Below are 23,214 nucleotides of genomic sequence, written 5' to 3'. Positions count from 1 at the left end.
CCTAGAGTAGTTTAAACATTCAAAACAATTTTCCATTCTTTTCGGATTTCAGCTTGCTCCTATAGCTCTTACAGTTCATGGTTTTTATTGGCAGGTAATTCTGAATTCTGATGCCGATACAGGGTTGTAATTCTAAGTTTTACTTTACCCGGATATTGTATGGTTGATTGTTGTTAACGATGAGTCGATGATGATGAAAAATTCTTGAATTGGTATGAACATTAATATTCATTCATTATATCAATACAATTACTTAGTCAAACAACTTATACACAGCTTTATTCAGCAATTCATTCACCCAAGCCAACAAGATTATACTCACACAGTCTCAGCAACATAATCATTAGCTCCTGTTACATGATCCTCAGTGACAGAATACCCTTCAGTAGCTTGCAAAACAGCATGAATAAGTATGACAGGGATGGTACCAACAAGCGTGAAAAAAAGATGAAGGCCAGCATCAGTGACGATCATCTCAACCATGGTGGCTACTGCAAGTGCAACAAATATAAGTCGCTTGTCGATCCATTGATGGAGCAACAGTGAGCTAGGAAACGCGCGCAACAGTAACAAGTACAGGACAGTGAAATTTGTGTTTACAAGCAAGAGAAACAATGAGAATTTTCTCTGTGGAATAAGGGTGATTAACAGGACAACCCCTATGAAAATAACATAGAATGGTAGGAAAGTGCCTAAGTTTCTTAGGATTCTAGCAGCAGCTGCTTCCGGAGTCGAGGGTATGTTGAAGACAGACGAGAAAGAGATGTTGATGTTAATGTTGAATTGTGGCTTTGAGGTTGGGCTTTTTGGTTCATGATCATCTGTTTTGGTGGGTGCTGAGTCTGAGGTTGAGACTTGCCTATGTTTGACATTAGTGTTTGCCATTTCTTTGTATTTTTGAGTGAATGAAGCAAGTTTTAGGAGTTAAATTGAGAGGTTAGATATTGAATTTCTTAAATTCGTTTGGTGAAGTTAAAGACCTTAAAGTAGATTTAATTGATAGGCGAAGCTGAGGTAGAAACTTCTGTGTTACTATGACTTAGTCATGGATCAACAACTTCTATATCATTACTTAGTCTTGGTCTTCAGCTTGCTTTTTACTTGTCAAAATAATAAGTATTTGGACTTTTGAAAACCAACAAATAGATGAACATCAGGAACTCTTGACTCTTGAGGGCCTTGGTCAAACTAATTTTTAAACCTTTAGTCCGAAATATATATAGAGAAAGAGCAAAAGAAAGAAGGTTTTCACTATTTGTAATATAGTTGCAAATATAGATGAATGAAGAATGGTAAATTTGCAATTGCATTTCACCGAGTATTTATAGTGAAAGCACATTTCTAGTACTAGCCTTATACAAGTCATGTATTTCAACATATAGATTACTAGGCTTTGGAAAAACATTGCCTATACATTAAATGCCTTATATTTCTACAGTGAATCATGCATTCGGCATTCACATTGAGTATTCACAAAACTCATAACAGAGCGCATTTTTTTCCAAATATTTTAAAATTATAATGAGTTTGATCTCTTAATAATGACTACTTGACCTAGACTTATAATACTTTGTAACATAATACAAATTTGTTACATTAGAAAACTCTCAAACTGACTCAATCCAAACTCAAATTAAACCAACCTGAATATTACATAAACTCAAAAAGATCTAGACATGATATAAGTTGATCTCAACCAACATTGAACCTATCCAGACTATATTAAATCGTGCTCGACTCAACCCAACCACTCAAATTGACATCGTAGATTTGCCCTCTTCTCTTTTTGTTGGAGTCTTATAAATGACTCTTATCATGGGCAAATTTGTCACTAATCAATACTTATTCTGTTCACGTATCTAAAACAACACTCTAGTACGACTATTGCCACGTCGGATGCTCATCCAATCATCTTGATCCAACGGTCTTAACATCAAAAGCAGCCCACAAAAATTGGACCAAAACCCAGTATTACAAATACAAACCATTCAACAATTTTCATATAATTTGATCAAATTTTTTTCCCATAATCTTGAACCCAGAAAACCCAGAAAAAGATAATCAAATTCAGTGAAGAAGAAGATAAAAACGATGTCGTTTAGTTCATCTTTAGCAAGTCCTCAATCTCTGACACTCTTTTCCAAATCCTTTAATGGACAACTGCAACATAGGCGGGCTTCTTCCCGTTTCAGGGCTTCTGCTGATATCCCTGATTTTCTCTCTGCTGATTGGTAATTTTAATCTTAATTCATTTATTTAATATATTTAATTTATGTAATTTGTTATTGTTACAACTGTTATCTAGTGATTAATGATTTGATTCGTGTGCATACTCGCTAGCTTAGTTGATAACGTCTTTGAGGTGGTACCCAAAACATAGTTATGTATAAATTTCGTTTACATCATTGCCCTACCTGAGAAAGCTTATATAGGGTAGTTTTGGTCCAAAAAAGGATTCTAATAAATGGAAAAGTTGAGTTTTAAGTTGTTTAGCTGATTCTTCAATTTGATTTAATTTTGATTAAGTATGTTACTTTTGACTACTTTATAATTAATTAAAGGTATACTCTTTTGGACGTGTAAGCTAGTTTAGTTGGTAACCCATGTACGTAAGTGCTTATTGTGGCTCGTAATGTGTCCATCATTGTGTTAACCGAACAAAATGACATATTTGGACCTTCCTAGTGTTTACGATGGACTAACAATGATTGTTTGAATCAGATAGTAAGGAGTTGTTCTAGCTTCACCAAGGTCAAGTTTGAGACTTGGGGACGCAACTTGAATCTGTATTAGTCGGAGTCAAATAGGCTATTATTAGGAATATTTGCATGTAAAAAAAATATAGTGTCATTGCAGGTCGGGTTTTCATTTTCATGCTAATAGGCCCTAATAGGTATAACATTACCCGAAAGTCTCTAAAGAGGCTCCCACTCTAAGCTGTGTAAGGGGGTGATTCAAATGTATGCACCCTTAAAGGAAAACCCCAAACTTATGTGCTATAATTCTTTTGAGCAATAATTCTCTGAACCCACCTCTCCCTAGACTTTGTATTACAAACCACTGTATAAATTAAGCATAGACTGATCTGTAATCATCACCCCAAACGTTCAATACATCATACTCCGTAATTCTCTCAATTTCGAAGAAGCTGTTTTTGGATTTTTATGTTTTGAGGAAAAAACAAGGAATTAACAAGCAAACCAGTTAATTTTTTTTTTTTACAATCACAAAGGTTGAAGAATATAATGTTTATATCACTCATTTAGTCATCTCAACAACAAAGATTAAGGTTTGCCATAGAGTCCAAATGGAGAGAAAATCTCATATACTCATAATCCATCCAAAGTTCCATAATATAATCTAAAAGAGCTCTTTATATAAGGAAGCAATAGTGCATAAGTTAAAAACCCTTGATAACTTCTAGTAATGGCCTTAGATGACAACTAAATGGTCAAGATCAATTCATTGTATACAAGAAAATCTGTGAATTTCTAGCCAACCCTTGATAACTTCTACAAATGACCCCTCTTGGTAAAGGTGCTCTATCAGTCTTGAACCGAGACCTCCAAAAACTTCCAAAGAAAATATCAAATTCGCAAAAAAGTAGCTTTGCCTGACCCCTCCGAGTTTTATACTACCCTTATGCCTTAACAATTACTTGACTTTCCAAAGAGTGTTTATCCTCTTAGGCCACTTCAGTAGCTTATATGAGTGAATCCAGTGGTTGTTTTAGAGCCAAAAAGGTCACCAATTTGATTTCAGATCATATGTCTAGAGTGAATTAAAGGATCCACTATCACAAAGTATTTGTAACTCTCAACGATTTTCCGGGTACAATGAAGAATAGAAAGCAAACTCCTTTTGTATTTTGGTAAATTGTATCATTCCTTGCTAATGTCAAAAAATCCATTTTGCATTGGTGACTTGCAACTTGTTTTTGGTCCAGTCATTCTTTCACTTGCATCGGTTAAATAAGGACTTATATTTTGGAAACTTGGAAAGTGTTCATGATGATGGTCATGGCTTGAGTCTTGAAACTCATGGATTTTTTTTTTTATTTTACTGAAATTTTTGATTGAATATTACCTCCTTTTTTTTAAATTTGTGTCAGCCTGAAGCTAGACCTGCTTACTAACTTCTTTCACTGAAATCATGCTTGTGTAGGCTTGAAGCTCGCAAGAAGAAGCCTTTCGGTCCAACTCTACATGTAATAAAATTCTACAGAGTTTGTTGTCTTCCTCTAATTCGTTATAAAATCTATTTTAATATTCCATATAGTTTAGTGCAGAGGAAGCTGTTAGTCAGCAGCTAGATGCCCTGAAGTACAATGATCAACCTCGTCAAGATTATGGGATTGAGGTTATGTATAGGGTAAAATTTCCATACTGATGGGCTTCACTTTTTCAGTGTGCTATCCTTCTTATTTTGTGACATTTATTTTTCTTTGCTATCTACAGTTTGCTGGATTTGATCCTTTTGAAAGATCTACTTATTTCGGACCACACTTTGATTTAGGGCAGGTCTGTAAATTCCCTGAATAACTCGTCATCCAAGCTTAAGTTCATTATTTTTTTAATGATGCACATTTGCAGAATAACATGCATTTGAGTTTTCTGTGTCTCCTGCAGTTTGAACGCTTCAGGCGAATTTTTCACCATTCCAGCTACCGAGTGTTGCTTGGCCACAAGGAAAGGAAAATATTGAGCAGCTTATTGGTTAAGGAGGTAATCTTGGAAAATCCATTATATACCAAGAATTGCATCTTGGTTATTTTTGCTTTATTCAGCTAGGGATATTTGCTATTTGAAAGTCTGATCCTGTAATTTAATGTTGTTATAGCTTCTAAACTTCATTGGTTTTATTGTGGCACAGAATCGCTTCAAGCAACGAGTTTGGGTGCAAGGAGCTCGTCCAGCTGAAGAAGAGATATTTGAATTTACCATGGTGCAGGTTTGATGTTTCATCACTACTACCTCTTTTCTTTTGTGGTATCTGTTCTCTTAATTCATATTTCTAGCTTTCTGCATCATCCTTCACTAATCTGGCAGGATAATCTAGCTAAACAAACCATCATAAGTTTGGATTTCTATTTTATATGAACATGAGATTCCCTCGTTTTGTATATAAAGGAGTGGAAACTAAATATCTGATTTTCCTCTTTGATCATTATCAAAACAGGTCGTATTTGAGGAATTTGACCTTTTGCACTGGTAACAGAATTGAATTAAATAAAAACATAAAAAAGGCAGTTCCTATTATAGGGACAGTGCTGATTGCTACTCCGTAGATTTCTATATATGAGCATAAACATAAAATTATCGAAAATTAAGGCCTTATATGATTATATGAACATGGGAAATCGTCAATTATATGTAAAGGGAATGAAATGCAGGAATACTTAATCTTTGATATAATCAAAACAGGTCAGAATTGAAAAATTCGACCTTTGATCACCTTCCGACATCAATGAAATAAAATAACATACGTAGTACAATGATTGGAAATGTAGTTCCTTTCTAGGGGCATTGCTGTTTGCTAGCTTTCTGCATGTACTCCTCAGGCCCTCAGACAGAAGATGATTATTTGTATATGTTATGTGCCTTTGCTGAATATTTAATTTTGATTTTGTTATTTTTCTATTCATCTGAGGGAAGTGTCTCCCGACTCCAGTAGGACATTGTCACAATGACAAGCTAGATTGGTGTTTTAATCAAGGAGTTAACTAACCATAATGCAACTGTATTGTAAAAATTGTGTATAATTCTTAGACAGTTATTAGGCTGGACAACTGACTTGCAGTGATCTGCATGGATTAGTTCGGTTGGGAATATTGGGATCTCTGTAAAGTGATAGATAAATATTCTTACTGATTATGTAAAGATGAAAATTTAGGAGAATGCGGTGGCTCAGAGGAGCACATCCTAATTTCTAAATTTGATTTCTGGGTTCAATTCCTCACCGTTCAGGCAGTTCTCCTGAGATAGGCAGCTGGGATGCTGTGCAAATTTTCCGCTAATTGTTTGAAAATAATAACAGAAAGTATCAGACATGAGTTTATTACTTTATCTTTTAAGTCTTTCAGTTATGTCAATTGCTGATTTTTCTCTTTTTCAGTCCTGTTTTGCACATTTTTGATAAAACTATCTTGATGAGCAGAGGCTTGGTGGTTCCTGGGATGGTTACTGGCTCACTGAGAGTCTACATCATGATGGAGACAGCTTCTCCGGTGGTATGGCTTATTGAACAACCCTCTTGAGAGAGTCGAGACATATGGTGGCACATAATTGCTGCCAAGTGATTACCTCCTTGTCAACCTTCAACAAAGCATGGTATTACAGTGTTGTCTCACCTTCAGAATTTGTAATTTTGTACATAAAAGGTCCAAACTGTTTTACTTGTTCTGCTTAATTATACTTGTAAATTGTTACCCTTGTGAATAAAGCAATAGTGTGGGCTTGGCTTCCTCTAATCCTCTTCAAGTATTTGCTATTATTGTATCCATCCTCTAGCTTGTATGTAAATGTATTTGCTCAAGCGCTTTATTAAGGATAAATATGGAAGCAAATCAGATGACGAGTTTGATTTACATGTCAAGGGTTCTGAAGACCAAATAAGTAGATTCTTTAAATTCAATACTAAACCGTTATTAGAGGCTTGCCTTGAAAGTCTTTTCGAGCTTCAAAATTAAGCTCTTCAGCTCTTGTTCCGTTTTGTGAGCTTTGAAATCAAGCTACTGTTCCATTTAGTCTTAAAATGAAGTAGTAAGTTGGTTTATTGTGGAAGCCCTCAGCTCAGAAATTATGAGTGCAACAAGCATAGATTTATTGTGAAAGTCCTCAGAAATTACGAAAGTAACATGCCTTTTTACATGCTACCTTTTCAGTAGTTGATGCATTTGATGAGGCGATGATAGCTATAAGATTAGAAAATTGAGTAGTGTAAAACTTGTATAGATTTTATCTATGGTTGTTCGATAGTTTGAGACATAGAACACATTTCTTTTATAATGATAGTCGATGCATGGAATACTAGAGAAAACCTAAGTTTGTGAAAGTGATGCCATGGTAGAGACATGGTTTTCAAAACATGGTAGGAAGCACTAAGTAATGCGTTGAGAGTTTAAACATTGTCTTAGAATGAACTAGATTGGGTCCCGTGTCATGCACGGTTATTTCACTAAATTTAATTAATAAAAGAAAAAAAAATATATATTAAAAAATAGCATAGATAAAATATATATGAAGTGAAACATGAAATATAACGAAAGAGTCAGTTAGACAAATGAGTATATTAAAATTACATCTACATGACTACATGTTAGACCATATGAGTATTTAAAATTGTGTATTACACTTAATGGGCAGGAATGATAACCCCGTTTTGATATTTAGTCAATTTTTTCCCTAAATTATGATAATATATGAAAGTATTGGAGATACAAATATAAATAATTTAATCAAATTATCTTACATTATTACATGTATAGATAAAGTGTTTATAATGTTATGCTATGTTGTTAAACTCCCTTCATATTTTTATTAGACTATTCGTATTAGAATTAGGTGAGAAACCAATTAAAGTATTAAAAACAAAATCAAAATTCTCATTTAATAATAATTTGTGTAGTACAAATCTATTATTAATAGATTCGTCATTTTAAATTATATTAATCAATTGAATGAAAAAAATTATGCTGTATTAAAGATTTTTGATACAGAGTACTCCGTAATATTTATGGAAAACGGAGTAATAACTAAAAGGAATATATTATACGAAGTAACTATATATAAAAAATACGTATAAAATATTTGAAATAATATTAGGATAGTTATATTATACCAAACTTCTCAAAGAAGATTTTAGCAAATTAGAAAAGGAAAGCGTTTTTTTAGAGGAAAAAAACTACACCAGGAATTGACACGTGTCATTCCTGGTGTCTGTTTTACTATTATGTTATTATTATTATTATTGATAGGTTATTTTGTCGAAAATATCATGGTTAACCATTAACCACAATAGAAGTAGTAGTATTAGGAGATATAGACTAGACACTAGAATATGGTTATGAGTTTAATACTTTCACCTCTCTTTAGAGTTATGTAAACTTGACCTTACCATGTTTATGGCCAAGGCAAGTATTGGCAAATACTATCATATTTTATACAAAGTACTCATATAATTCAATGCTTTGATCGCTAACAATAAATATTCAGTGGATTAAATTTACAACATACGCAAATAAGATCGTACATGTGAGTGCATGATGCACACCTTACTCTCAAAATTATATCCAATTCAAATTAAAGAAACACATAATCATAAACAAACTATCACCTCCATGGTCCCCATGTTCTATAGATCACAAATTCTTATCATTGCTCCTCATTCTTCAATAAATGTTTACTCTAATTCGCGCATTTCTTTCATACTATAACTAGTGTGTCACCCGGGCGTTGTCCCGGGATGTTACTTTGAGTAATTTCTTTTCGTTTTTTTTTTTAATAAAGTGTTTAAAGTATTACTAATTTGGAATGTAATGTTGAATATTGAAGAGAATATAAAGAATAATATATGTCTCTTTGTTTTTGAGTTTGGATCGATGCAATTTTGTATTCTGCATTTAAATACATTTATGTGGAAGAATAGATCATAAATAATTGGTAGTTAAGATGGTAAGGCATGTGGTGTTTCCTCCATGAGGTTAGCAGTTCAAACCTCTTTATATGCGTTTTTAATTAACATTGCCATGGATTATTGAGTGGTGACATGGCGCGATTCCATAAGATATATTGAGTAGTGACGTGGCACACATGACACATAAACGTTTTTAGGAACGCTTTTTAATATATAAGTATAGATATAGATGTGTATCATGCTCTGTATAATCTAATAGCAAATCTGCATATTAAAAAAAATTATATATATCTACCATTTAAAAATCTTTTACTTTGTAAATTGAAAAATAAATTTCTCTAATTAGATGTTAAAATCCAAGATTAGAGAAGGTAAAATCCTAAAATAAAATGAGAAATTTGAAAAGAAAAGTGAGTAAAATTTTAAAGAGTTGAAACTATACAATATAAGTGCATGAACAATTAAAAATCTCATATAGTTAACCAACGATATAAAATGCGACAATCCTCTTCATTCTCTCTTCACCGTATCGCCACCGCCATCGTCGACACTCCACTCACCTCCACCGCCACCGCCACTGCCATGTCTGCCGCCATCCGACCTCCGGTACAGCTTTCTCTCTCCTCTCTCTTTCTCTCTCATCTTCTTCACCATCTCACTTTCTCTCTCCTCCATTGCAGTTCAGAGGAGGTCGAAGTCAAGGTCGAGGTCGTGGTCGAGGTCGCCGGTACTTCTCCGACCACCCGACCGCCGTCTCCGGCGACGCTCATGTTCAATCTGTTCGTGACTCGAACTCGTCTTTTCAGCGAAATGCTGATTTTCGCCCAATTAATAGCTTCAATTACAATTACAATCGCAATAATTATAATAATTGTTATTATGATTATAATTCTTCGCCGAATAATCGTGGTGGTGGTAATTATAGAGGTAGAACGTCGTCGTTTAATCGGCCGCATAATCAGCAATTAGGAGCTAGGGTTCAGCGGCCGAAGCCGGATGATCATCGGGTTTGGGAGTTGGCAAAGGTTCCTCCCCCTCCTAATTCTGGTAATTTCACTATTATTCATATATTTTTATTGTTATTACTAGTAGTTCATCTTTTTTTTGTAATTAGGGTGATTGTGATGAAATGAATGGCGGGAATTTATGAATTTTGTAAAAAAAAGTTTGCAAAGCTAAATTCTTTATTAAATAAATATTAAAAAAAAAGGTTTGGTAATGCTTTGTTTGAGTTTGAATCAAAAGATTACTGTTAATAATTATTAGAATCGTAACTGAGAAAAAAGGTACAAGAGGGGAGCAATTTTGATTATACATGGCGTATTGTACAACCAAGGTTAATGTTGATTATACATGTGGGCGTACTATACGACCGAGGTTAATGTTTTGCACATTTACTCGTTTGGATTGCTTACATTCTCCTAAATTCCCAATTAACAAAGTAGTGAGTGATTGAGTGTGGGGTGTAGCATCTGCATGTTACACTTGGTGTATATAGGGCACCTTGTGTCTGTTGAGGGAAAGAACAAGGGAATTGGGCTTGAAGTTGTAAGCTTTGCCTAGAAAGTACTTCGTTGGTTTCTTTTATTTGCAACATTTTTCATTTCATACGTACCAATGCATTATCTACCCCTATGTTCCTTTTAATTTTCTTTATTGTCATTATTTTGGGGGTTAAATAAGAACATTGTGGTATTGCTTAGTTCCCTGAGTTAGATAAACCAATTTTTACTAGTGGGAAAAACTTTCAAATGTGTAACATTGGAACAAGTTAATAAATTGTGCAAACTAATAATGAATTTTTTGCATCAATTATTATGGGGATATTAATTGAGAGAGGAAGATTAAAAAACCAAAGGGAGGAAAATGAAGATCTCTAGATTTCTGGAATCTTTGAGCCTTATCTAAACATCAGTACCATGTGCTAAAGAAGTTGACTAATTGAATTCTGATCTCAGGCTTTTTCTGTTGCCTTTTGCCAAAAATTTATGTAGGATTAGTGAATAAAAAATGTTTGCTTATGGGTATGTGATTATAGATATTTGAATCGTAGTTATTGTCCTTAATGACATGTATTATATTTTTATTACTACTACTGACCACCTCGACGCATGGGTGTCTGGAGTAGAGCATAATTGATTAGAAAACTAGTTTGGGGCCGGGCAATACCCCGGTTATATTTAAATACAAAATGAAAAAAATTACCTTGAGTTTAATTTATTTTTTTTTTTGAAAGAACCTTGAGTTTAAAAAATATTTTGGAACTAATACCTTAAGTTTAAATAATAAAATAAAAATGGTAAAATTAGTTGGGGATAAAAAGAGAGTTGCAGTAGTATTTGTTTTACTATTAAGTAGGGAATTACATATAATGCTTAATAAAAAGGTACAATTCATGTAAGAATGTTAATTAAGTAATAAAGTGATATTAATTGCAGAATAGTGGTAATGAAAAGTTGGGACTTTCAAGGGATGCTATGGTTCAAATCTAATCCAAATAGTATTGTGTTGTCATGTCATAATCTATGTGGCGCTATGTCATAAATGTTATGATGACAAAGTATGACACATGTCATCAACATGTTAATCCCTTGGGTTTTAATAATATTATAGATAGATGTTTGAAAAGCTAAATGAGTAGAGTGGTTGCACATTTCTTTTTGCGTATACTGGTCTTTGGTTACCTTTGATATGTTTACAAAACATTCTCTGGAAGTTCGATCTTGAAGTTTGTTATTGACAGCCTTCTTTTCCATTTTAGCATATTCACTAAGTAATTAAAGTTTGTATTTATTGCCATTATGTTCTTTGGGCTTCTTGTAAAAGACTTAGAAACATCTGCATGGTTTGTGAATCAATGTTAGTACAGCCGACCTAATTTATTTATATTTTTGCAGAACGGTTTGTTGTTCTCTCGTATAATATACTTGCTGATTACCTTGCTAATAGCCATCGGAAGCTGTACTTTCACATCCGACGCTATTTTATGAATTGGGAGTGGCGGAAGGGCAAGATACTTTTTGAGCTTCAGTTGTGGTCACCTGACATTATGTGCTTTCAGGTCCCTTCCCTTCTGTCTTTACTAAGCTATAGCTATTGTGTTTTATGATCAACGGGAGCTTCCTTTTTTAATTGATTCGCATGTTTGTATTTGAGCTGCTTAAACTTTTCTTCCTGTTTGTCATTGTTCTTTATACTACTGCTTTGTACTATCTTTGTTTTCTGCTGCTGTTTATTATCCACCCTTTGTCTCGTTCTGTCTAATATTATTATTTTTCATGTGTCATGGCTTATTGGTCAATTTGCTTCCTTATGCCATAGCTAGTTTTTACTCTATAAAAATACCTTCTTTTTTTTTTTTTTTTTTTTTTTCCCCATGTTAGGCATGTGATACTTTGTTGTTCCCAGCTACCACCATACAGCAATCCTAATAACTGTTATTGATATTGCTTTCAACTTTGAGACTGAGAAGCTTATGATCCATTTTCAGGAAGTTGACAAATTTCATGACTTGGAGGAGGACTTGGGGCGTCGTGGGTACAGTGGAATTTGGAAGGTTGTGGTTAACATAAGCACCTCATTATTGATTTATGGATTATTGATTGCTGTTTTTGCTTTCTCTTTGAGTTTATCATCATTAAAAAGAGAGATATTTTCTAGTAATAAATACCTTATTGTTTCGATACACAGTTTTATTCTTCACTTGAAAGGTTGGGAAAAAAAAAATTCATTTGTTTGAATAGGCTAATAATTAAGAGAGAGAATATGTTGTCCTTTCCTCTGCACTTCTATTATGCACGTTGACATCATAATTCATAGCTCCTTAGGTTTTTACTTTTCTAGGAAAATGATGGTGAGTAATTGAGTATTAACTTCTGCTGCATGTTGTCTTTTAAATTTGTGCTACCTTTTATGGTGTTAAAGCACTATAGGAGGTAAGGAGGATAAACTATTTAGTCCATTATTAAGTTTCTAAGCTTGCGAAACTAATGTGTTGCTTTCAATTGATGTACCTATGCTGCTGTTCATGGAGAAGTTTAAGAATTTAAGCTACATATATTAAGCACTTGTGTACGGATTTGAGCCGGTGTTAATTCTTAGTTTCCAAAGGGTCAAGCTATTCTTTATGCTTAAGTAGATCCCTGGGGCTTGAATACTGTTGTTTGTATAATTCCATGGAATGGTTGAAGTTTGATGCAGATGTATGTTGAAAATGCTGATGAGGCCTAATTATTTGCCAAATATACCAGATGCGAACTGGTGATCCAATTGATGGGTGTGCTATCTTTTGGCGAACTACAAGGTAAGGAGTCTTTAAAAGCCTAATGCTTTAACTTGTAAGTGATGATGCCACCTTCATTTAGCTATCATTTTGCTGCATTTTTTGTTGTTCATGTTGATGTTGTGCGTTTCTGGCCAAGAAAAATGTGTCTTTGAGTGGGATATCTTGTGACATTTGTTTGAAATTCATGGGTTTAGGTTCAGGTTGATGTATGAAGAGTGCATTGAGTATAATAAACATGGAATGCGGGATAATGTTGCTCAAATTTGTGTTCTAGAGGTATGCTGCTGATCTTGAATCTTTCTTCCTTCTCCGAAGTTATGTAGATAAAAAAAGAAGTGTCAACCTTAATATTTTGTTCAGCATGCCCATGTTAAAATGCGTTCTTAAATAATCTTTTCATTTTACAGTCATTAAGTCCAAATCAGAATGGAACTCAGATGGCATCATCAACAAGGTAATGCTTGTTTAAAAATATCATTCGTTTTGTGCTGTTATTTTTTGTTAATTTTAATTTTTAGAATTAAAAAATTAAAAATCTTAAAATTAATGATTAAAAAATTTAAACCAATCAGAAGTGACACGTGTATAAATGATCTCCTACAAAGGGTACTTTACCGGTAAGGTTTTTTATAAGATAATACCCCTTAAAGGTTAGATTATTATTGAAAGGTAAGATTATTTTCGGTTAACCGACAAAAGGTTGGATTATTAGAATCAGGTTTTCCTTAATTTTTTAATCTTTCTATTTACTGAGCTTTTGTAAGATAGGCATAGTAACTAGCTAGGATATCATGTCAAAACATTGAGCTAGTAGACTAACTATAGTTGTGAATTATTGGAGGTGTATATCTACATGGAAAAACTAATAGGGGTCTTTCGTAACATTTACTTTCCTTTTTCTTTTCTTGGCTATCGATTATTAATATGCTTTGTTGCTACTTTGCTCTCTAAAAAATGAAATCATATTTTACCACTGCAGCTCAGAATCCCCTAATAGAGTCGTCATTTGTAACATTCACGTGCTTTACAATCCAAGAAGAGGAGAAATCAAGCTTGGACAGGTATCAGTAATTAGTTGATAGTTCACCCTTAAAGGTCCTTTGTGCAACAAAATTTTGTATGAGTATGAAGAGTTTTGGTGAAGGCATTATTGCAATCTATGTCGTCATATATATTACTTGTGTAATAGATGTATAGAAAACTGATTTGCTTCCTCTTCACCCTCTTGCTACTATGAATATGAATAAAAAACAATAAAGAAAGAAAGGGCCAATTAAAATATATAGTGTGTACTTGCTTCTGCTTGTTATCTTACTTGATTGTAATCGTTCATGACAAGCTAATCTCATTGCACAAGTGTTCAACTATGCATCTCTATTTCCTTGATGGCTATCTAAATTTGTTTGTTTATGGCACGCCATTGCCATTAACACCTTATCTGGAGTTTGCACTCTGCAATTTAATCTTCTCTTTTTTTTCTTTTTTTATTTTGTGTGTGTGTGTGTGTGTGTGTGTGTTACGTGTGGAGCGGATTTAATTTTGCAATTTGATTGCAAACGTCAAAAGGACCAGGTCTTTCTCGCTCCATTGTGTATGTAAACGGATAATGTCCTTGTCCTTGCAGCCTTGCTAATTGGAGTCTTTTTGTTGTTGTATGTAGGTGAGGATACTTATTGAAAGGGCTCAAGCGGTATCGAAGACGTGGGATGATGCTCCTGTGGTCTTATGTGGTGATTTCAATTGCACTCCAATGGTATACAGCTTATCTTTCTCCGTTCTCAAGTTAAATTGGGGCACTTATCAATAAAACTAAGTGTCTTCCTTTTGACAGAGTCCCTTGTACAACTTCATATCTCAGCAGAAGGTAAAGTTGGGACCTTTTTATTCTTTGGAATGACTAGTATCCCTCTATAAATGTCTGTTAAGCTATCAAATCTGTGATTTGGCAGCTAGATATATCAGAAGTAGACAGAGACAAGGTTTCAGGACAGGCCTCTGCTGTAATTAGTCCCCCACCCAGACAATATGGTTCTTATCCCAGGTTATTTTTCTCTCTCCTCAAATTCTGCTGAATCAATTTTGCACTCTATTCTTTGGTTTTAGATTTGTAATGATTTCCCATTTTCTTAGGGAACAGCCGGCTGGTAATGTCGCTAGTCCAGCAACTGTTGAGAACAAGAGTATTGACGGAAAACAGAGTAATTCCCTTGAAAATAAGAACGGATTTGGAAGCTTATCTAACAAACTTCAAACACCTGCTAGCCTGCAGCAACCTCCTACTGCTGATTCTTTGCAAAATGTACCCGCAAACTCATTTGAGAAAAACATTGATATAAGCTCAGATGAAAATGCTGATCAGTTACTCAATGAGATTCTTAAAGGTCCTGATTCTACTTCAGTGCTTTCAACTGAAAATGTTGCTATCTCTGGTTTGCCACTGAATGAGCAGGAAATTAAAGAAGTTCCAATATCTGAAGACTGTAGCTTAATGGGCAATACTGATAGATTTTCCTCTGTTGCTGGTAATTCTGACAAGAATGTTGTGGAAAAAGAGACTAGAAACAACTATAGCTCAGACGTTTCTCAATTAGATGAACCTTCAGCTTCAAACCTTGATATAACTGAAAAGGTTAATGAGCTATCACTTGATGAGATTAGTGAAATTTCTGAGGGTGAAGATTTACATGAAGGTCTTGAGGAATCTTTGTCTGATTTTAGCAACGGTGGTGATGGGGAACCATTAAATGTTGGTAAGATTGTAAATTCCTCCGTGGAAGACTAATTGTTAATTTTAACTTAAGTTAGCTTCTGATAACCTGTTTTTACTATTTTAGGTGATTTGGCCCCTGAGGTTGAAACAGTTGATATGAATATACCATATTATGATCCATCTCTGTGGACCACAATGGAAATAGCTACTGCTACTGGGGATGCCAACAGCCGTATTCTTGAGCACCCTTTAAAGCTCAGGAGCGTGTACACAGAAGTGGTGGTAGGTTTTATTTTAGGCTTTTGGCTTTATTCATAATACATGAACATGTGACATGATCTGGAAAAGGTGTGGTATATGTGATTGCTTTCATGTTGTTCCATGGGCAGGAATAATTTATGTGTACTAGCTTGGGCTTATATGGTAGTTATGAACTGGTTTAAAAATATTTTTGTCAAGATAGTCTACCTATGGTATAGTGAGAGTCTGTTTCTTAAATAGTGACATGTATCCACTTGATGAAGTGATGCTGCTGACTAAACACTTCATTTTCTTGTTTCCTTGGTTGATAAGAAACCTTTTTATAATATTCTTTCTATGCTTTTAATGGATTCCAAATTTTTCGCACATAAAATATCTTTTGTGCAATATTATATTACACCTCATAAATGTAGTCTCCTAATGCTCTTGACTCTATGTTACTTGGACTCTTCTACCTCTACTCGTGTCAGATTCTCAACATTTGGACATAGGTAGCTCTTTGACCTTCTTTTTAAACGAAAATCATGAAATATTTACCCTGATAATTGGCTGATTGATTTAGTGTTTGTTGAAATTCGGACATAGGTAGCTCTTTGACCCTTCGTTTTAAACCAAATCATGAAATTTTTACCCTTATAATTGGCTGAGTGATTTAGTGTTTGTTTGAACACGTCTTGCCCTCTCCAGACCCTGAGAAGTTTAAGAATTAAGATTCATTCTAAGCTGCTGCTACAATTGCTCTTATTGTGTTCTCTGTATTAGTGATATTGTCTGAGGTCACCTTTTAATGATCTCTGTTGGGTTTTCTAGGATTCTTCTGGGACAAGAGACTCAAATGGGGAGCCACTGGTAACTAGTTATAACACTTGTTTTCTGGGAACTGTTGATTACATATGGTGAGCTTTACTTCTGCTCCTTTGCTTGTCCTATTGTTTGATTAATGACTTGCTAAGAATTGTGTGGTAGTATTCGCTCACCTTTTGAGCTGCGTCTTGTTCCGAACATAATTTTCAGCTCTCAGATTTAAATCTGTACAAGTGATATTTTGCTTCTGTGGCATACAGGCGATCTGAAGGTCTTTACACCACTAAAGCTCTTGCTCCAATTCGAAAAGATGTAATGCAACGTAGTGGGGGATTCCCAACAAAGGTATATTTTCTGTCAATATTCATATTGTACTGTTCTTTTCACCTTAAAATGATATTATTCCAGGAAAATAAAGGTCAGATAAGGCTGCTAGTAAGTACTGATAAGTTTCAATGTGGGCTACCCAAATTCCATTCAAAACAATGATTAATTCTGGTTTGTGCCAGTTGATTCCAATTTGTTCAGTATAGTGGATTTCAGATGAAAAGAACAGACACTAAATTGATGGATATGATCAATTTGTTTCCAAATAGCTCCTGCTATGCTTATGAAATTGCAGATATAAATTGATCTTGGTAGTTGATATTCAATCTCTGAAATGGCAAATCTGCTAGGTTAGTGCTTCAAGTTTGAACCAGTAGTGAGTAGTGTGACTTCAGTTTATGAGAAGCAACCAACATTAGTTATTTAGTATAGCAGTAATAGCGCACATGAAAATATTAATCCTTATGACCTTATCCTTAAAATGTGTTGCTCAGTGAATAAGTCAAGTGTAGATGTATCATGTACTTGTGTGTCTTCTCAGTTTGCTCTTCAAATTTGGATTTTCTCCATTATTTTTCATCCATTTTCCATCTTCAAATAATAAACCTTACAAATAGAAGGTCAAGATCTTCCTAATTTTTCCACCATGCATCCGAAAAGAATTTTGGTAGCTCATTATGGATTGGTGGACAATTGGACATGAACAGGCAGCTTGTCTCTTTTCTTTTCTTTTTTTTTTTTTTTTTTTTTTGGGGGGGGGGGGGGGGGGGGGGTGGGGGGAGGAGGAGCTGAACCATTCAATAGCCAGAATTTAGTTGCAGGGTATGTCTGCTCCTCTTTCTATATAGCACAGGCTTAACAGATCTAATAATTTTTAATTTTATCTTTATAGTGTTTGTCTCACTTTGGTGAAGTTGCTTGTAGGTAGAATTTTATACAGGTATTTGATAGTAATACCTTTTTTATGTGGTTTTTTAATCAGAAATGGGGAAGTGATCATATTGCTTTGGTTTCGGAGTTGGCATTCGCTGAAAAACAAAATGGATGAAAATGTTGAGCTTCAGTAGCTGACATCTTGGTACTTCCATTTAATTGTTCCCTGTTGTGACTTGGGAGTATAATCCTCTTTACATGTTTCCCATTTGTGGTGATTGAGATTGAAGGGCACTGCAGGAACACATAAGGAAAGCTGATCTTTTCAAATTGTTAGAAAATACAGAATTAGGTTTTTTACAACATGATGCATAATAACTTGTGTACATTTGTTTTTATTTTTTGCTACTTTTGTAATCTCCTCCCCTCCCTTTTTTGTGGAGGCAATGAGATTATATTACCTGTAATTGTTTACTGCCAATCGTAAGATATAAAAGCTCTTCTTCAACTGTGTCTAACTGTCCATGATAATTTCTTTGTGTTGTAAGTCATGATTGTTTGTAGAAGTATGTTAGGAAAGCATATTCTGTATTCCTTATTTTTGGGTGCTTCTAGTTAAGGTGCTTCTAGTAAAAATTATTTCCAAAATGTGTTACAATATCTGTATTTTAGTTAATATTGATAAGGATTTTGCATTGAAGCAAAGAATCATGATCCCTTCTATCTGGACCGAGTGATTCTTTCGAAAACAAGTTTTAGTGATTGTTTCCCTTTTATTTGGGTGATATCTGTTGTTTAGTTAATCTTTGATACTACATTTATAATATTCCAATAATAATCATACAACCTGTCTAGAGAATGCATTCTTCATTCTACTTCAAGCCCCAATAATCCACTCTTTACAGTACTGGTACAAGATAACAGTTGGCTCTTCTGAAACTACTCAGTGAACCCTATATTATGGGCACTTTAAGATGCTTAATGTATAGGATCCCCAACCAGAGTCATTCTACAGGAACCTGTCCAAGATGGTAGTGTGGAGCGGGTCGCTCAAATGAGTCGCCCAGTTGTTAAGCGGGCCTTTACCGGTAACAGCAGCCTGAACAGCAAAGCCAAGGAACCCAACCATAGCTAGCCTGGCATGCTTGATCTCTGCCAGCTGAAGGATCGGCTTCTTTTCTGGGTCAGATGCCAAACCCAATGGGTCGAAGGTTCCACCTGGGTAAAGCCTCTTTTCAGGGTCAAGCTCAGAATTCCTCTGGAACTCGATGTATCCGATGACCAACACCTCAATCCAGATCAATGTAGTCATTGAAAAGGGAAGTGGTTGGCCAAGGTATGATGATCCTTCAATCAGCTCCACCTATAAAATTTAATCACAGAAGAAATTGTCAAGAGAAATTTAGTATTTCCCCAATAGTGCTACAGTAAAAAAAAAAAAAAATAAATCTAAAAAGAAGGCATAAAGGCTACCCGTTAATCCTACGTATTTGTGTTTTATTAATTTTTGAAAGTTCAACTCACTTTCTACTTTAAGGTCTTCAAAGCTCAACTCATTTGTACTTAGATTTATTTATTTTTGGCAAACCCCTTTTACCTCTGTAATTTTTTTTTTAAACCGTACTATTTAACTCTTTCCACTTATTATCTCTTACAAAGTATTATATCCGCAATTTTCTTACTAAACTACTGTAGCTTTCACTCCATCTTTCTCACTTCATTGCCTGTTTCTTTTTTTTCTTTTTTCTTTTTTCTTTTTTCTTTTTTTTTTTCATTTATTTTTAACCAACTTTTCAAAAAAAAAGAGTTTATATTAACTTTCAGAACCAATAGTAATATGCAACTTTAACCTGAAAAGATCATTTTGATCTGAAATCCTACATGTGTGTCTAGTATGATTTCCTGTTAAAAAATTTAGATTTCATCATACTACAATTTCCCTATCGTAAAATCACTTAGACAACCAAGCAAGAAACTTCTCTCAACAATGAATACAAACACAGGAAATCATATTATACTTACCTTGCCAGCATCTTGCCAGGTGACACCAGTAAGCCACTCAACAGTGAGAGCACCAAGAGTAGCCAACATAGCCCATCTGCCATGAATCAGCTCACACTCCCTGAACCTCTGAAGCCCAAAAACTTCACTGTATGGCTGCAAAGCTGTGGACTTAACATCCTCCGACTCGGTCCGGGTCCCAATAATGTCACCAGCCAAATTCTTGGCTAAGTTCTGGTCCAAACCATCATAGTCATATTGTAAATACTCTGCAGGCTTTCCTAGCCCAAATGGGTCAAACCCATAATCACCCACTAAGGTCCCATCTAAATACTCTGGGGCCTTGGCACCAGGGTACCACAATGGGCGGTCTGATGTTGAGCCTGATTTGGGCTGGGCTTTCTTGGCTACTTTTTTGGTTCCAAAACCGAATCGGCACGTGACCTTTCCTGAGTTGGATGGCACGTCAGGAAGACGAGTCCCGATGAAAGATGAGGTGGCGGCAGCCGAGGCCGAGGCCGAAGCCATGTTTGATTTTATTTAGTTGTTTAGATGGATTGGTGGTGGTTATGGGAGGTGTGTTGAGAGTTTAGGACTAAGAAGTGTATGGTTTAGTGGTATGAAATGTTTTTGGTGGGGTGTTTTATTTCTGATGTTTGGGTGATGGGCTATCTAATGTGGGCACTTTTAAGGCGTTGGATGGAGGGAGAATATCTATCTAACGGGTGAGGTAGTTTGGGCCTTATCTTATCTGATTTTGGTAATCTAATTACTGAAGCAAATGTACATGTCATTTTCCTTGGCCCACTTTAGTAGCGTAGCTGTCTTTTTAAAACAAAAAATCCTCAATTTTATTTGTGAAGAGAGCGATAAAGACATTGATGTAAACTCAAAGAGTCATCAAGGCAATAATGTAGTCTATGAAATGAAGGTAGTAGAAATGGTTTAATAAGGGCAATAACGCAAAGAGTTATACGGGCAATAAATCAATAATGTAGACCTCAATTTCAAATTATTTGCAAGATATGAAGGTAGTAGATGAGATTTAATTTCATGTTTTAGATAGTATATTCTAAAACTTTAACCAACTAAAACAATTGACATCCACAATTTTATTCATCTTTGATAGTGGATAATTGCACATAAGCACAATTTTGCAGAACTGACCTAACACATGCTCAATTGTTACTTATAAGTTTACATCTAGTCTTGATATAAATTCAATAACTTATTACTCAAATATAACTAGAATGAGTATAAGCAAAACCTAATTGAGCTAATAATGGATTGTCACCCTAAATAATAATTGTCTCATCTTTTCAATATTTTGTTTAACATATATCCATTTTTATTCACAAAGAAATTAATTAGATTTGGCACTTCTCTTTAGTGTGACTTATTCTTAGTCCAAGAGTTTTGATAATTGTTTATTTTACAAAATTTTCATAAATTTCCATGACCACTAAGAACATGGATGTGTGACCACTATGGACATAAATATGTGTACATAGTCGTTTGAAATGTCAAAGGGTCAAATTTAATTTGTTGATTCATGTTGACTCTAAACTCTCTAAGGTGTAACACCCTCACTTTCCAATCACAATTCATAATATGATGGATTTTTTTAACCCAAACTAGGTTATTATCAATCTCCCCATTTGCTTTTCTTCCTTTTGAAAGATATACTACATAATTATTGTGTTCTATTAATTTTTATTATTAGAATCAATCTAATTTATTTGAACTTATTTAAACTAACCTGACTTATCTAAACATATATATTTGAAATATATATATCAATTTAACAACATTCAATTATTCTATCATTACATTTGAAAGCTTTTTATAAACAGAAAAAATGTCAAAACGTAAAGATTAAAAAGAGACGAAAGGAGTAATATACAAAAAAAAGTCTATCTCGTGATAATTTTTAGGGTCAAGATAGGTACTCTATATACTCCGTAGTTTGTTGGGTACCACAACAAATGCCCCCCAAATACAGTCACGCCAACCTAGAGCCACAACCAGACACCAACCACTAATTTTGGGATAAACACTCACATAGTCACATTCATCATTATACTAAACTCAAAGGTGATCAAAATTCAGATCGGCCAGACCTTAGTGTGAAATGTCATGCCCTAACTCGCAAAAAAGTGTCAAGCCAAAAACGATCTTTTTTGGCTGGGTTCGTGTTTTTAACTCAAATTGTGTTTTTAGGCTTGTCTAAGTTCGCCCATTTTTTAGGGCAGACTAGCTGGTCGGCCCATAATTGAGCACATCTAACTTAACTACAAATATTATGGGATTAGCATTCGTATTCACCATTAAACAATTACCAAAAACTTTAAAATGAACACAAATGGTTTCAATCATATCACCAACAACAATTAAGGAATTCCAATGATCGCCCTAAAAACTTTGGGCAATGTCCAATAATTAAGATAACTAGATTTATTATTGTAAAGGCAATGGAAAGATCTTGACTTGATTTTATACCTCCATTTTTTGCCACGTGTTTGTTTATTGTTTTATGTCACATTTTTAAGTATTCGGTATGTGTCGTGTTGTCGTGTTATAATTCTTATAGCTGAAAATGATAATCCCATTATAAAGATATATCATAAAATCCATATATTATTGATGTTTTTTTTTCCTTAAGCTAAATGTGTTGTGTCATGTTGATCATTTAATTAAACGTGCCATAAACCCTTGAGACTTGAGAGCATTACAATGAGGAAAAAAAAAATGCTCATGAGCAAATATTATGGGCAAAAACCAAAAATAATGTACTATATCAATGATCATTTCTAAATTTGCTCATCCTATGAGCAAAAAATGTAATGAATAGTAGCAAATAGGACCTATAAAAAAGAAAGCCAGCAGCATGAGAGTGAGGGATAGCTCAAGTGGTTAGAGCTTCCCTCCTGATTCCAGGAGATCCTGAGATCGATTCTCATCCTCGCATTTGTGGCTCTCTAAACACCAAAAAAAAAAGCCAAGTATGATCACAAAAATGCTCGTAAGTAAGGGGAGAGAGAAAGTGGGTAGAGAGAGAATGAGAAAATGTTTTTTTGCGTAAATGCTCTAACACTAAGGGTCTGTTCATATTTACTGAAATAAACTAAACTGATTGGAGCTGAACTGAATTAAGCTGAAATGAGTATTTTATGAGAGAAGGAAATTAAGAACTGAAATGAAATTAAGCTAATTTTTTTGTGTCTGGTTTATGTTGTGTCAACTTTTACGAGTCTAAGGGCCTGTTCTCACTGAACCAAGCTGAACGAAACTGAACTGAACATTTTATGAGAAAAGAAAA

At 34.4% G+C, this 23,214-nt stretch overlaps 3 protein-coding genes across 6 annotated transcripts; 2 read left to right on the top strand and 1 right to left on the bottom strand.

Moving 5' to 3' along the window:
* Nucleotides 1-1,916: 1,916 nt before the first annotated feature.
* Nucleotides 1,917-6,469, top strand: LOC145584765 (uncharacterized). Of its 4 annotated transcripts, none has more exons than XM_081641564.1 (7): nucleotides 1,917-2,231; nucleotides 4,165-4,207; nucleotides 4,284-4,359; nucleotides 4,458-4,520; nucleotides 4,629-4,724; nucleotides 4,873-4,950; nucleotides 6,157-6,469. In XM_081641564.1, the coding sequence occupies exons 1-7, from the start codon at nucleotides 2,153-2,155 to the stop codon at nucleotides 6,241-6,243; spliced, it is 522 nt and encodes a 173-aa protein (XP_081497690.1). In that variant the 5' UTR covers nucleotides 1,917-2,152; the 3' UTR covers nucleotides 6,244-6,469. The 4 variants fall into 4 exon arrangements, with proteins under 4 accessions (XP_081497690.1, XP_081497688.1, XP_081497689.1 ...); XM_081641562.1 differs by having other exon boundaries at nucleotides 1,925-2,231; nucleotides 4,279-4,359; XM_081641563.1 differs by having other exon boundaries at nucleotides 1,930-2,231; nucleotides 4,284-4,371.
* A 2,650-nt stretch (nucleotides 6,470-9,119) lies between these two features.
* LOC145586161 (carbon catabolite repressor protein 4 homolog 6-like) lies at nucleotides 9,120-18,349 on the top strand. Its single transcript, XM_081642911.1, has 16 exons — nucleotides 9,120-9,240; nucleotides 9,315-9,681; nucleotides 11,532-11,695; nucleotides 12,125-12,190; nucleotides 12,885-12,937; nucleotides 13,114-13,195; nucleotides 13,327-13,373; nucleotides 13,899-13,980; nucleotides 14,580-14,672; nucleotides 14,751-14,783; nucleotides 14,869-14,960; nucleotides 15,050-15,669; nucleotides 15,754-15,911; nucleotides 16,701-16,786; nucleotides 16,955-17,039; nucleotides 18,004-18,349. The coding sequence occupies exons 1-16, from the start codon at nucleotides 9,130-9,132 to the stop codon at nucleotides 18,067-18,069; spliced, it is 2,205 nt and encodes a 734-aa protein (XP_081499037.1). The 5' UTR covers nucleotides 9,120-9,129; the 3' UTR covers nucleotides 18,070-18,349.
* Nucleotides 18,350-18,685: 336 nt separating this feature from the next.
* LOC145586162 (chlorophyll a-b binding protein CP29.2, chloroplastic-like) lies at nucleotides 18,686-20,524 on the bottom strand. Its single transcript, XM_081642912.1, has 2 exons — nucleotides 19,917-20,524; nucleotides 18,686-19,257 (listed from the first exon to the last, which is right to left on the bottom strand). Exons 1-2 carry the CDS (start codon nucleotides 20,421-20,423, stop codon nucleotides 18,904-18,906), a joined length of 861 nt encoding a protein of 286 aa, XP_081499038.1. The 5' UTR covers nucleotides 20,424-20,524; the 3' UTR covers nucleotides 18,686-18,903.
* Between the last annotated feature and the right edge of the window lie 2,690 nt (nucleotides 20,525-23,214).

Source organism: Chenopodium album, chromosome 16 (assembly GCF_948465745.1).
Source record: "Chenopodium album chromosome 16, dcCheAlbu1.1, whole genome shotgun sequence".
Classification (NCBI taxonomy): domain Eukaryota; kingdom Viridiplantae; phylum Streptophyta; class Magnoliopsida; order Caryophyllales; family Amaranthaceae; genus Chenopodium; species Chenopodium album.
The sequence above is the reverse complement of the archived record's forward strand: the minus strand, read 5'-3'. Positions and strand labels throughout refer to the sequence as shown.